General features: G+C 49.3%; 1 protein-coding gene across 10 annotated transcripts in view; it reads right to left on the bottom strand.

The window, feature by feature from the left end:
• The window catches only part of CSK (C-terminal Src kinase), a 67,752-nt gene that overhangs the window by 17,128 nt on the left and 37,977 nt on the right, over nt 1–12,647 (bottom strand). For 9 of the 10 annotated variants that reach the window (XM_081876313.1, XM_081876307.1, XM_081876309.1 and 6 more), the window contains exons 2-5: nt 6,982–7,059; nt 5,008–5,121; nt 3,067–3,179; nt 551–770 (exon numbers count right to left, since the gene is read on the bottom strand). In XM_081876313.1, coding sequence (XP_081732439.1) covers nt 551–770; nt 3,067–3,179; nt 5,008–5,121; nt 6,982–6,996 — 462 coding nt within the window. In that variant the 5' untranslated portion in view covers nt 6,997–7,059. Of the gene's footprint in view, nt 1–550; nt 771–3,066; nt 3,180–5,007; nt 5,122–6,981; nt 7,060–8,587; nt 8,684–12,647 lie in introns of those variants that run through there. The other variant, XM_081876310.1, reaches the window with a different exon arrangement.

Genomic DNA, 12,647 nt, shown 5'->3' with positions numbered 1-12,647 from the left:
GTGCGTTTGCTGCCCGAACCTCGCTGCTGCCCCGTCCCAAAGGGACGCCGGCACCAGGAAAGCAATTCTGCAGCTCTGCCCGACTTGGCCCTGCTACTGAAGCATAGAATCATAGAGTTGGAAGAGACCACAAGGGCCATCGAGTCCAACCCCCTGCCAAGCAGGAAACACCATCAGAGCACTCCTGACATATGGTTGTCAAGCCTCTGCTTAAAGACCTCCAAAGAAGGAGACTCCACCACACTCCTTGGCAGCAAATTCCACTGTCGAACAGCTCTTACTGTCAGGAAGTTCTTCCTAATGTTTAGGTGGAATCTTTTTTCTTGTAGTTTGGAACCATTGCTCCGTGTCCGCTTCTCTGGAGCAGCAGAAAACAACCTTTCTCCCTCCTCTATGTGACATCCTTTTATATATTTGAACATGGCTATCATATCACCCCTTAACCTCCTCTTCTCCAGACTAAACATGCCCAGCTCCCTTAGCCGTTCCTTATAAGGCATCGTTTCCAGGCCTTTGACCATTTTGGTTGCCCCCCTTGCTGAAGCCTCACCTCCACCAGCTGCATGAGGTTCTCAAAGTAGACTTCCTCGTCGATGCTGAGCTTGCTGGAGGAGTAGATGATCCGGTAGTGCTCCACCTTCCCCTCGCAGCTGACGCAGAGCGTGTAGTCCCCGGGGTAGTTGGTGCTCTCGCGCACCAGGAAGAGGCCCGTCTCCGGGGGGTAGAGGAGCCTCTCCGCCTGCTCTCGCGTGATCTTCCCATGGAACCAGCTGGGGGTGGGAAAGAGAGATGGAGAGAGAGGGAAGGAAGAAAGAAAGAGTGACCACAGCAGTCTCCACGAAACCCATGTAGTAGTAGTAGTAGTAGTAGTAGTAATTCATTCTTTGCACCCTGCCCATCTGTCTGGGTTTCTCCAGCCACTCTGGGCGGCTTCCAACAAAGATTAAAAATACATTAAAATGTCACACATTAAAAGCATCCCTGAACAGGGCTGCCTTCAGATGACTTCTAAATGTTAGGTAGTTGTTTATCTCTTTGACATCTGGTGGGAGGGCGTTCCACAGGGCGGGCGCCACTACCGAGAAGGCCCTCTGCCTGGTTTCCTGTAGCTTTGCTTCTCGCAATGAGGGAACCGCCAGAAGGCCCTCAGAGCTGGACCTCATAACCACAGGACCATAGATAGCACTATAGGTCTGGAAGAGACCCAAAGGGCCACTCAGTCTAACCCCACCCCCTGCCCGACAACACAGGAATCATGGCTAGCCATTTTTCTAACACTTCCATGGAACAGCCTAGAGATTTAAAGCCGGTTGATGTACCTGTACAACCAGGCCAGGTTTATTTGTTTGTTTATATTTACTATTTCCTTATTGCATTTATATCCCTGCTTCTCCAAGGAGCTCAAGCGGTGCGCATGGCTCTTCTCCCTGCTGGAATCCCCACAACAACCCTGCGAGGTAGGTTAGGCTGAGAGGCAGCGACTGGGCCAAGCTTGCCCAGGTGAGCTTCATGGCTGGGTGGGGGGATTCGAACCCTGGTCTCTCCCACGTCCTAGTCCTACACTCTAACCACTGGCTCTCCGGGCTCAAAGTTCCCACCTCTGTGCTAGCACCATTAGGAAGATGCAATGCCTTCTGGTCTGCAATGCCCACAACTGAAGGAAGGAAGGTTGCATCATACAGCCTCCAACAACTAGGAATTGATCCCCAAGCTAATACATTGTCATATTTGCAACTACATCTGTATCTGTATAGTTCTATTTATTGGCTTGTTGATTCTGCGCATGCGCAGAGCGCCTTCACAGAGAAAGAAGCAGCTCTGTTGTGTGCCAGCACCCCTGGGAGTCTTCCTGTTGTTTGTCATGGATCAGGCCTTGCGCGTCATACGAACATGCAAAGCACCTGCTGGATCAGGCCATTAGCTCACCTAGCCCTGCATCCTTTTCTCACAGAAGCCACCCAGAAGCAGGACCCGAGTGCGAAAGCATTCTCCAAATGTTGTTCCCCATGATCTGGTATTCAGGGATAGACTCTCCCTGGACATGGAGGCTCTGCTATCACAAGAGGCCTCCATAAGAAGAGTCCTACTGGATCAGGCCAAAGGCCCACCGTCCAGCATCTTGTTCTCACAGCGGCCACACAGATGCCCCAAGGGGAAGCCCACAGGCAGGATCCGGTCTCAGGCCTCTCTGAAGAATACGCTGTTCTGCTAATCAAAATCCTGGAAAACGGCAGCCTTTCCCTTATTGCGGAATATACGGATCTGTGGACGACCTCGGGGGTGTCCATGGCCTGCACAACTCAACCCTAAGGGCTGCACCCCCCACGCTATGGCACTTCTCCTGCAAGCACAGACCGCTAGTCATCTAGCGCAGGATTTCCTGCATTGACTGGCAGCGACTCTGCAGAGTTTCAGGCAGGATTCTCCCCCAGCCCCACCTAGAGAGGCCGCTGAGGATCGAACCTGAGCTATGGGGAGCATGGGCGAAAGAGGCAGGAAGTGTGGGGGTGCTTACTGAGGGGAGCTAAGGGCCAGCGCGGTGTCACAGACTGAGACAGAGAACTATACTAGTATATCTGCATTGAGATGCCCACTCAAGTCATGCTGCCCTCTGGGTGGGCTTCTTCTTGGCACAGCCTAACTTGCAAAGCAGCTGTGAGGATAATAGGGAAGGGGGAGGAATCTGCATGTACTGAATGGGTGCTGTCTGACACACCTTTCCCAAAGGCCCTTGTGATCATCTAGGCCAGGCCTCTCCAACCAGGTGCCCTCCAGCTCCCGTGAGGCCTGCCTACTGGCCACACTGGCTGGAGCTGGTGGGAATTGGAGTCCCAATTGAGGCCAGATGCCCCAATCTAGAACCCCTCCCCAAATATCCTGGTGCTCTCTAGATGTTGCTAGATTATAACTCCCATGACGCTGATGGGACTGATGGGAGCTGGGAGTCCACAACACCTGGAGGGCACCAGGTTGGGAAAGGCTGATCCAGCCGCCTGCCCATGCCCTCCTCCCAGAGCTGTGCGCAAAGCTCAGCTCAGCAGGCGTCTCCCATCTGCCCGGACTCACGGCATCAGGCTGAGCTTGGTTCCAGCTTTCACCCCTTCCCGCTTCTGCACGTAGTTGGCTGGGATGATCCCCTCGCGGCCCACTTTGTTCTTCGCTTTGTACCAGTTGGGATCCTGGCAAGAGAAAGCAATTGTGAGCGTAGAATCGTGGAGTTGGCAGGCACCCCCAAAGGTCATCTAGACCAACCCCCCTGAAAAGCAGCAATCACAGCAATCCTAGCGACTTTCCAACACCCCCAAAGGTGGACTCCTCCATCGTCTCCTCAGATGGATGCATGCAATGAATACATCCAGCGCTTTTTTTGCCGGTACTGTGTATCCTTGAGTACCCCCGGAAAAAGGCACTGAATATATCTATATGCTGTTGTTCATTTAAAAGAAGACGGTGACTTATACATAATACAATTAAAACCATATAAAAATCTATGACCAGAAATCAGTCCTGTTTTTGTGGAACCCCCTTTTGTGCTGCACTTGTGCAAAATGCACAGTATATAAACATACAGAATCTCTTTCCTGCATCATGGGCTATAACGGATGATTTACAGCCTCGGCTTCTGCCCCTGATGGGGTTCATGTCCCGTTCTGTTGTCCTCTCGAAATTCACAGCCACCCGGCAGCTCGACACTCTGCCAATGTTTAGCCTCTTCTCACAAATCCAGTGGCTCAGTCTGCAAATCCTCTCCCTGGGACTTGACCAAGTGGCTTACTCTTGAAGAACTTTAAATAACGCTCACATCAATTAAAACATATTGCTTTCCCTGTCCCTTTTCAGGTCGCTAGGGAGGGAAGGAAGATCACAGCCACAGAAGGAAATGCCTGGATCTTGCGGATAGTACCACATTAGCATCATGTGAAGAGCTCTCTTGGAGCCAAACAAATACCTGCATCTCGTGACAGGGTCCAACCAGACACACATGGGAAGCCCACAAGCAAGATATGAGGGCAGCAACGCTCTCCACCTGCGATTCCCCGGCCACTGGCACTCAGAGACATATTGCCTCCGACACTGGAAGCAATTTGTAGTGCCCATGAGCAGGGAGGGGCGATATCAGTTTTTCAACAACGTGATGTATCACCAGCCAAACACCGTGATATAGCTATACACTGCAAAGTTGAAAAGCAAAGGGAGGAACAAGCTATATTGGCCATGGAGCCTTGTGGCTCGTTCCGCCCTCGGTTTGAGGACCAGAGCACAGTGAGTCAGGAGCAGCAGCAGTTTCACCTGCGATATACTGCCAGGTAAAGGCTCCATCGTGCTCCGGCCCTCAAACCAGTCCTGGGTGGATATATTGATGCATCGCCCAAGCCAAATGCTGCATTCGGTCAAAGACTTTCCATTTGGGCTCTCCTCTGCCCCATCCTTAGAAGGGGCCAATCCAGTCCAGAATTCTGTTGCCACAGTGGCCAAGCACTCCCAAGGGGGAGCCCACAAGCTGGACCCGAGAGCAGGGGTAGGCAACCTAAGGCCCATGGGCCACAAGCGGCCCACAGGCATTGTTTACCGGCCCACAAGCTGCCCCCGAACAGAGCTGCCCGCTCAGTGAGTCCCCGCGCACTGTGCTAAACTGGCGCGGCACAGTGCGGGGTGGGGACTTGCTTCCGCAGCATCGGAAATTGCGTCTGTGCATGCACAGATGCCGGAAATCGTATCTGCGCAGGCGCAGATGCTGGAAATCGCAGGCGCTCATGTGCAAGCGCAATCCAGCCCACGAAGGGATCTCTGCTGGAGTGAACTGGCCCAGGGGAGGTAAACCTTGCCGACCCCTACCTTAGAGCAACAGCAACTCTCCCCAGTTGTGATTCCCAGCAACCCATTTTCAGAGGTCTACTGCCTCCAATAAAGGAACCAGTCAGCTTTGCTGATGGGCGAGAAAAATGAGCCCCCCCCCCACGCCCCCAACTTCTGATTTCTCCCTGGTACCCGAGATGCATGGGTTACCTTGGTGACAGAGATAATGGTGAGGACATCCCCTTTGCTGAACGGGAGGTCCTGATCCGCCGTGCCATGGAAGTTGTACTTAGCAATACATTCCGTACCAGATGGCCAAACGGCCTGTGGGAGAGAAGAAGGACATGGCTGACTCAACAGGGTCTTGGCACTTCACAGAACCACAGAATCACAGAGCTGGAAGGAGGGACCCTGAGGGCCATCTAGTCCAACCCCCCTGCAGTGCAGGAATATCAACTGAAGCATCCCAGAGAAGTCTAACTATCGATCCCTCTTCACAGGGATTTCTGGGAACTGTAGCTCTGAGAAAGGAAAGAGGGGTCTTGGCCCCCATGCCAAGCTACAGGTCCCATAATTCTTCGAATGCTTTTGACTGCTTAAAGTGCTGTCATGGTGGTTTAAATGCATGCTGTGAATGTGGCCTTTGTGATTATGTACAATTGTTTCCAAGAAACAAATCTGATTGACAGACAGACACTGGTCATCTAATTCTCTTTTGGAGGACTGAGGGGGGAAACTAAGAGACCAGGGAAGAGGAAGACTTCAGAGCACAGCTATCGCCTGGTAAAAGAAATCCGAGTCTATTAAAATCAAATGTTTTGATTGTCTTTTTTTCTGAAACATAGATGCAAAAGGATTGAAAGGATAGTTCTGAATGAAAAACATGCTTGCTTTTTTTTTTAAGGGGAAAAAATACCAGGTTGGATATCCAGGGGCCCCCTAGATGCTGTCAGACTACAACTCCCTGCACCTCGGACTGCTGGGCTTTGGACCAACTGAAATGTGTCCTTGAACTGTGGCAACGACCCCATCTCATCCACCCAAAGCAGGATCATACCAGCCTCTGGAAGGCACCCCTTCCCACCTATCCAGCTAATTAAATGTTGCAGCCCAGATTAACATTAGGGATGGCATAAAGGGCCGGGGAGTTACACCTTTGGGCTCTTGCACACGCCACGTTCAAGAAGCCACACGCCCAGCTCTCAAAAACGATGCATCTGCAAAAGCTGAAGGCTTCTGTAGATTCAGGATGTTGTGCAAAATTCAGAACCTCTCAACCAGAGAAGGGGGAGGGGAGGAAGAGCGCAAGTGCTCCCACCTTTGCACAGCACTGAAACCAAGAGGTGCGCACACCCCGCCCCGGTTCTCTAGCGGAGCAGACCAGCGTCTGGGTGCTTCCCAAAACCGTGCTTATTACAAATGCACCCAATGGTTTGATTCCTTACTTAGAGGGGTGCTAGCAAATCTCACAGCATTTGCCCTGCTGAGCGCCTGGGAAGCTCTACTAAGAAATTGTTATTTGAGATCAAGGAAACCACACAGATCCGCAGGGCTTGAAAACTTTTTTTTAAAATGAGCTTTCTGGGTGGGAAGGGGAGATCGCTTGCTGGTGTACTGTGACACCCCAGTAATTATTCCAGGAATGGATCACAAGCCCACCCACTTTTGTACTTTGAAATCTTGCCCCGGCCCCCCACTATTCACTTGTCCCAATTCAGTCCCCATGTAAAAGATGGGGGGGGGGACTCTTAAGCACCAGGAAGCTGCCTTGTTTCGTCAGAGCATTGGTGCAACTGGTCCAGTGCTGTTGACTTTGACCGGCAGCAGCTGCCCAGAGTCTCAAGCAGATAACATCTCCCACATCCCTTGTGACCTGACCCCTTAACCAGGGATGCTGCTTTGGGTGGGGCCCCAGACCTCGTACGCCCATCTCCTCCTCAGTGTCATTTTTAAACACACAGCCAAAGCTACTGCTACTCAGAGCAGACTCATTGAAATTAATAAATGTGGCCACCTTCAGTTCATTCATGTCAATGGGCCTGCTCTGAGTAGGACTAGCATTCGCTATAACTCATTGTAACTTGTTCTGGGAGACTTCTAACAGCAATAGTTGTAATAGCAGAACAACCTCTCCTAAAATCGACGAGTCTATGATTCTATATGGAGAGCCTTTTCCCACCTTACCTGCATTCCTGACATTTTCTCAGGGGGTTCTGGGGACTGGATCTCACAAGAAGGACACGTCACTTGGTACCATGAGACCTGGGCAAGAAAGAAGAAACCTGAAGTCACGCTCCACTTCCTGTGAGCAGAGAGCATTCATGCGCACAGACATGCACCACCACCTTCTCTCTGAAAGGAGAATGAGAGGAGAGAGACCCATGGAAGCTGGGAAACCAGGACAGCTCTTTCCCCCTCCAGCATCATTCTCTCATTCATATCATCTTTCTCTCTCCACATAATACTAAAAACATTGTGACATCAAAGCAGCAGTGGTTTGAAACAATGCAGAACATCGCACACAAAAAAGCAGCACTCAACACAAAACAAGTTTTCAGGGTTCATTTTAAAGCCAGTAAAGTAAAATTCCTATGTACCTCTCTAGGAAAGCAAATTCCACAGGTATGGAGCCACCATCAAAAGGGCCCTGTCTCCTGTGCCTGCCAGTGTGATGGATCTCGACAGCCCAGGGCAGGTTCAGGTGGGTTTAAAGTCCTTCAAATAACCTGGTTCCAAAAAGTCTAGGGCTTTTAAAAGTCCTTACCAGCACTTGAAATTGGGTATGGCAACTTATCATTTGTGGTTGTGATATAGAAGTCTCCTGACAGTCTCGTGTGTGTCAGACATCCGGACTTTAAATCCCTCCATCGTGGCAAGGAGTCACAGACTTCATTCTCCCCTTGAATATTTATCAATCATTGAAAACAATTGATGCTACATGAGCAATGAAGCTCTGTAACATTGAAACTAGAAATATCACAACACATCATATCATTTATTACCTGTGCTTTAGGCAGGGCAGGTTACACCATTAAAAACAATTAAAAGCAATTTTAAAACTAAATAGCTCTCATTGCTACAGAACACATATAAATATAACACACTTTTCCCAGCTGAATAGCCAGCCCTGCACCCAAGTAAGATGAAGCTACAGGCTCTCTGCAGTGGGAAAGGTTTTACCTGCCCCTTGAACCCCAGGAGAGGCTCATGGGGACAGATCGGTGCAAGCGGCTGCCCCATTCTGGCTCTTTCCTTAGCCATTCTTCACACCCCACAGAGCAGACCCCCACAGGGTAGACCCAAGACCTGCCACTTACTTAAGAGAGAAAGACAAAACTCCAAATCTTTCATGGTGTCTCCCTCCCTGTCTCTGTGACTGGTGTCCCTTGACATACGGTTAGTTCTACAGCGCCCAGAGAGGTTTGGCAGGTGACCATCTTCAGAAAATGCTGAGGATCCATTAGAACACAACTGATTGTGAGGGGGAAGCTTGTCAAGAACAGTGAGTGAGAGGAGAGTGCAGTTGGGGGGAGCCATCTCTAAGGAGGTGTGAATTATCAGTCTGCAAAAAGGGGAGAGGACCCACAAACCCATCTTTTGCTCCAAAAGCAAGGGAGCCAAGAAGCTCTGGACTTTCAAAGGCGGCTGAGCTCCAACTCCTCTCAACCTCAGCCAGCACAGCCAATGGCCAGGGAGGACAGGAAACGAATTCATCCGCCCCTGGAGGGCTACAGGGTGCCCACCTCTGCTTTGAAGTGTGAGGCTGGGTTTGCACAAATGGTCCACATACCTTGAGAGCCACCTTTCCTTTTCTTCTTGCCAAAGAACCTTCAGAAATGTCCCTGAACTTGAAATCCAGCCTACAATGCATTCAAGTGAAAGTGCAGAAAAAAACCACAAGTGCCCAGCACAGCCTTCTAGGAGAAATGTCACCTAGAAGTGTGAAATAAATTGAATTGCTCTCCCATTCTGTATCCTAACCGAAAGTCATAGAATCACTAAATATTCTGGAAGCTGCAGCAGCCCAGCTTTATGTAATTTTGTTATCCAAGTTGCTCACAGCACTTGAAATGATACAAGCTGATGGGCTTTTAAAAAATTTATGCACTGCTCCATCATCACTTTCACTCTCTGAGCATTTTCCCCTTTCAGTTGTCTAAAGCGGGGGGCGGGGGGGGGAGCTGAAACCCCCGCAGTTGCTGCAGAAGAGCTTCCCCCCACCCACTAGGGTGGCAGGAGTTGGAGTCAGCTACATTTGGATTTAAAAAAACAACGAACCAATACTAAGAATTTGTCAAAAATGTATAACTTGCTGTTGAAATGGAATACGCAGGATGAAACGGTTAAGTCAGCTATGATTAAGTGGGCACAAGATATTGGTCATAACATTATGTTTGCTGACTGGCAAAAGTTGTGGACCACCGGTATGAAATTTACGGCAAGTAATGCCTTGAGAGAGAATATTATGAAAATGATATATAGGTGGTACATGACCCCAGTCAAGCTTGCAAAAATCTAACATTTGCCCGATAATAAATGTTGGAAATGTAAAGAAACTGAAGGAACATTCTTTCACCTTTGGTGGACGTGCCCAAGGATTAAGGCTTTCTGGGAAATGATCTATAATGAATTGAAAAAGGTATTTAAATATACCTTCTTGAAGAAACCAGAGGCCTTTCTCCTGGATATGGTCGGCCAAGGGGTGCCAAAGAAGGATAGAACATTCTTTATGTATGCTACAGCAGCAGCAAGAATACTCATCACAAAGTATTGGAAGACACAAGATCTACCCACCCTGGAAGAATGGCAGATGAAGATGATAGACTACATGGGACTGGCAGAGATGACTGGCAGAATTCGGGACCAGGGAAGAGAGACGGCGGAAGAAGATTGGAAGAAATTTAAGGACTATCTCAGGAAATATTGCAAAATTAATGAATGCTAGAATGACGTGGATTTAGAAGTTAAGAGGTTTTCAGCGATAATGATTAAGTAAAAGGAAAAGAAAGGTGAAATATTAATTTGAGAATAAGGGAGAGGATTTGTTGAATTGATAACTAGAAATTGGAATACAGAAAGGGGAGGGATGAGGAGGTCAGGGAACGAAGGAATAAGAAAATAAGGGACTGAAATTATACTTGTTTGTCGTGTGTATTTGTTTTTATTGTTGTGTTATTGTTTTTTTTTATTGGTAATATTTGGAAATTTAATAAATATCTTTTTTAAAAAACAAAACAAAACAACGAAAACATAAACAGCCTTCCTTTCTTCGAAGTTTTAATTTTTTTGCCTCCCACACAAAATTGAAGTAATTTCCACCTTCCAGCTGAAATTAGCAAAAGAGTTTCAAGTGAAAGCTTTGGAATAGCTCTATTCTTTTCTAAAAGGTGTGCCGTCCTCTTTCCTTCGAGAGGATGTGCTCCATGCTTGTAAAGCACCACGACCGCAGCATGCTATTAAAAACACAGGAAAACATACCCTGTCTGGCGGCAAAAAAGGGCTGCTTATGCCCCAGTCACTCTAAGCTGCTTCCAACATAGTATAAAAGCACAACTGTACATCAAGCATTGAAAACTTCCCGATACCTTGAAGGAGACAGCTCAAATATGAAGTCCATAACATTTGTCAAAATAAAAATGTGCTCATCATTTTTATTAGTAAAATTCAGAACCTGGTGGGCTTCCATTGCAAAGTACCGTATTTTTCGCCCTATAGGGCGCACCTAGGTTTTTTTTGGGGGGGGGGAAATAAAGAAAAAATATATATTCCCCCCCCCCAGGCGCGGGGCTAGGGCAGGGGAAACCCGAGCTTCCCCCGACCCCAGCCCCCAGAACAGCCTGCTATCCGCAAGCCTGGGGAACCCAGCGGGAAGTCGCGCCGGGCTCGCAAGGCTTGCGGAGAGCTGCCCAAAGCCTGGAGAGCGAGAGGGGTCAGTGCGCACCGACCCCTCTCGCTCTCCAGGCTTCAGCGAAAGCCTGCATTCGCCCCATAGGACACACACACATTTCCCCTTCATTTTAGGAGGGGGGAGTGCGTCCTATAGGGCGAAAAATACGGTATTTCCCCAGCTGATGAGAACCCTCACTGCGCACCTGCAGCAGGAGCTCCTACAAATCCTTCGCACATTCCTCGCAGGTGAGCATTTTCAGGGGCAAACCCTTTGCTTTAAGATGCAATTGCAAATAATGATCGCAACTTCCCTCAGCTCTGACCATTGGCCATGCTGGCTGCAGCTGATGGGACCTGGAATCCAAAACAGACCGAATAAGATGCTCAAGACGCTCACAAGCACTTTATCGTTTTCCTCTGAGCCCTGTATCTTTCCTGCACGGCGTTTTGCCTAAGCCTGAGGTGCTTACTCAGTTAACCAGTTAGATTTTAAATCAACTAAAACGGTGGCCCCTTTCATTTGCCACCCCCCAAAAGGTGACAAGTCACCGAATTACAGAACTGTAGAGTTGGAAGGGACCGCAAGAGTCATCTCATCTTGGCTGTGAGTCCTGGAAGACCTTCTCCCTGCCTTGCAGGCCCTTGGTGGTTTGCATGTGAGAAATCTCTCCCCCCCTCCCTGGGCCACACACCTGTTTGTTGCAGCGCCTGCTATATTTAGGATTGTGCTGTTCCACTCTCCAAGGGAAGCCCCCCTCAAGACCAGCAGCTGTTATTCATAGCAGCCAGTGCTCCAATGCATCTGCTTTGACAGCTGTGTGGCGGCACACTTGCCCAAGGTCTGAAGATGATGCCCAGAGGCAGGGTGGCAAAGATGCCTGCAAGGAAGGAGCAGCAGCCCTCGGTAGGACAAGGCAGACCGCAAGACGTCCAGAGGGAGCTTCTCAGCAGCTGAACTACATCAGCAGCTAGGACTCTGGGGCAACCACTGTGTGGACCAGGATGCCTTTCTGTTTGCCACCTGCCAGACTGGGCTTCACAGGTATGCACCAATCCTCTGCACAGGCAGAGGATTAAGAGGGACCTCATGGACCATCAAGTCACACTGCCTGCCAGCAGGAAGAAGCCTAAACTGCTATTAACCTTATTTTTATGCTGGTTTCTATAGACCTGGCCAGTGGCATGCTAATGTAAAGCAACTGCTGGATCCGGCCAGTGTCCCATTCAGTCCAGTCCAGCATCCTGTTCGCACAGTGGCCAACCAGAAGCATCTATTGGAAGGCCGCATGCAGGGCCTGAGAGCAACAGCACTCTGTCCCTTTGTGATACCCAGCAGCTCATATCCAGAAGCATTTACTGCCTCCGACAGTGGAGGTGGAACATAACCATCAAGGTTAGCAGTCACCGAAAGCCACAAACTCCACTCAACTGTTCCGTCTATTGCTGATGTCCAGGTTGCACGTGCTCAGCAGGAAATCCTCACTTAAGATCTATACGTACAAGTGGTACCTGTAACAAAATGTTGTCATGTGGGGTGCTCCTGTTTGGGATGCAAGCAGACCACACCCTTTCCCTGAATATCCCCCCTTTTCCATACTTTCCTGCCCTTCACTACCCCAAAAAAACCATCTGGCACCATTCTATGCTAGCTGAGAAAATTCATTGGGCTGCTTTATCTTTTTTTGTGGGGGGAATATTCCCTCTTAAATATTATTCTTTATTTCTGCAAAAAACCTGCTAATTCTCCCCATGCACACACTTTGCACGCAATGCAAGGACCTAGGTTTGGAGACTGAACATGCAAATAGTACTAGGATTCGGTCCACAATGGTTCGGTCCCAGACATGATTAACTGGGAGGCCCTTAAAACTCAGCCTTCGCAAGGGGAAGTGAGCAGCAGAGGCAGGCCAGCCGGGCTTGACAGACCCACCAGCTGGGTTACAGGCTCCTCAGAACAAACC

This window comes from Podarcis erhardii (assembly GCF_964252035.2).
Source record: "Podarcis erhardii genome assembly, chromosome: 9".
Taxonomy (NCBI): domain Eukaryota; kingdom Metazoa; phylum Chordata; class Lepidosauria; order Squamata; family Lacertidae; genus Podarcis; species Podarcis erhardii.
Note: the sequence above shows the minus strand (reverse complement) of the source record. Positions and strands in the feature narration are given on the sequence as shown.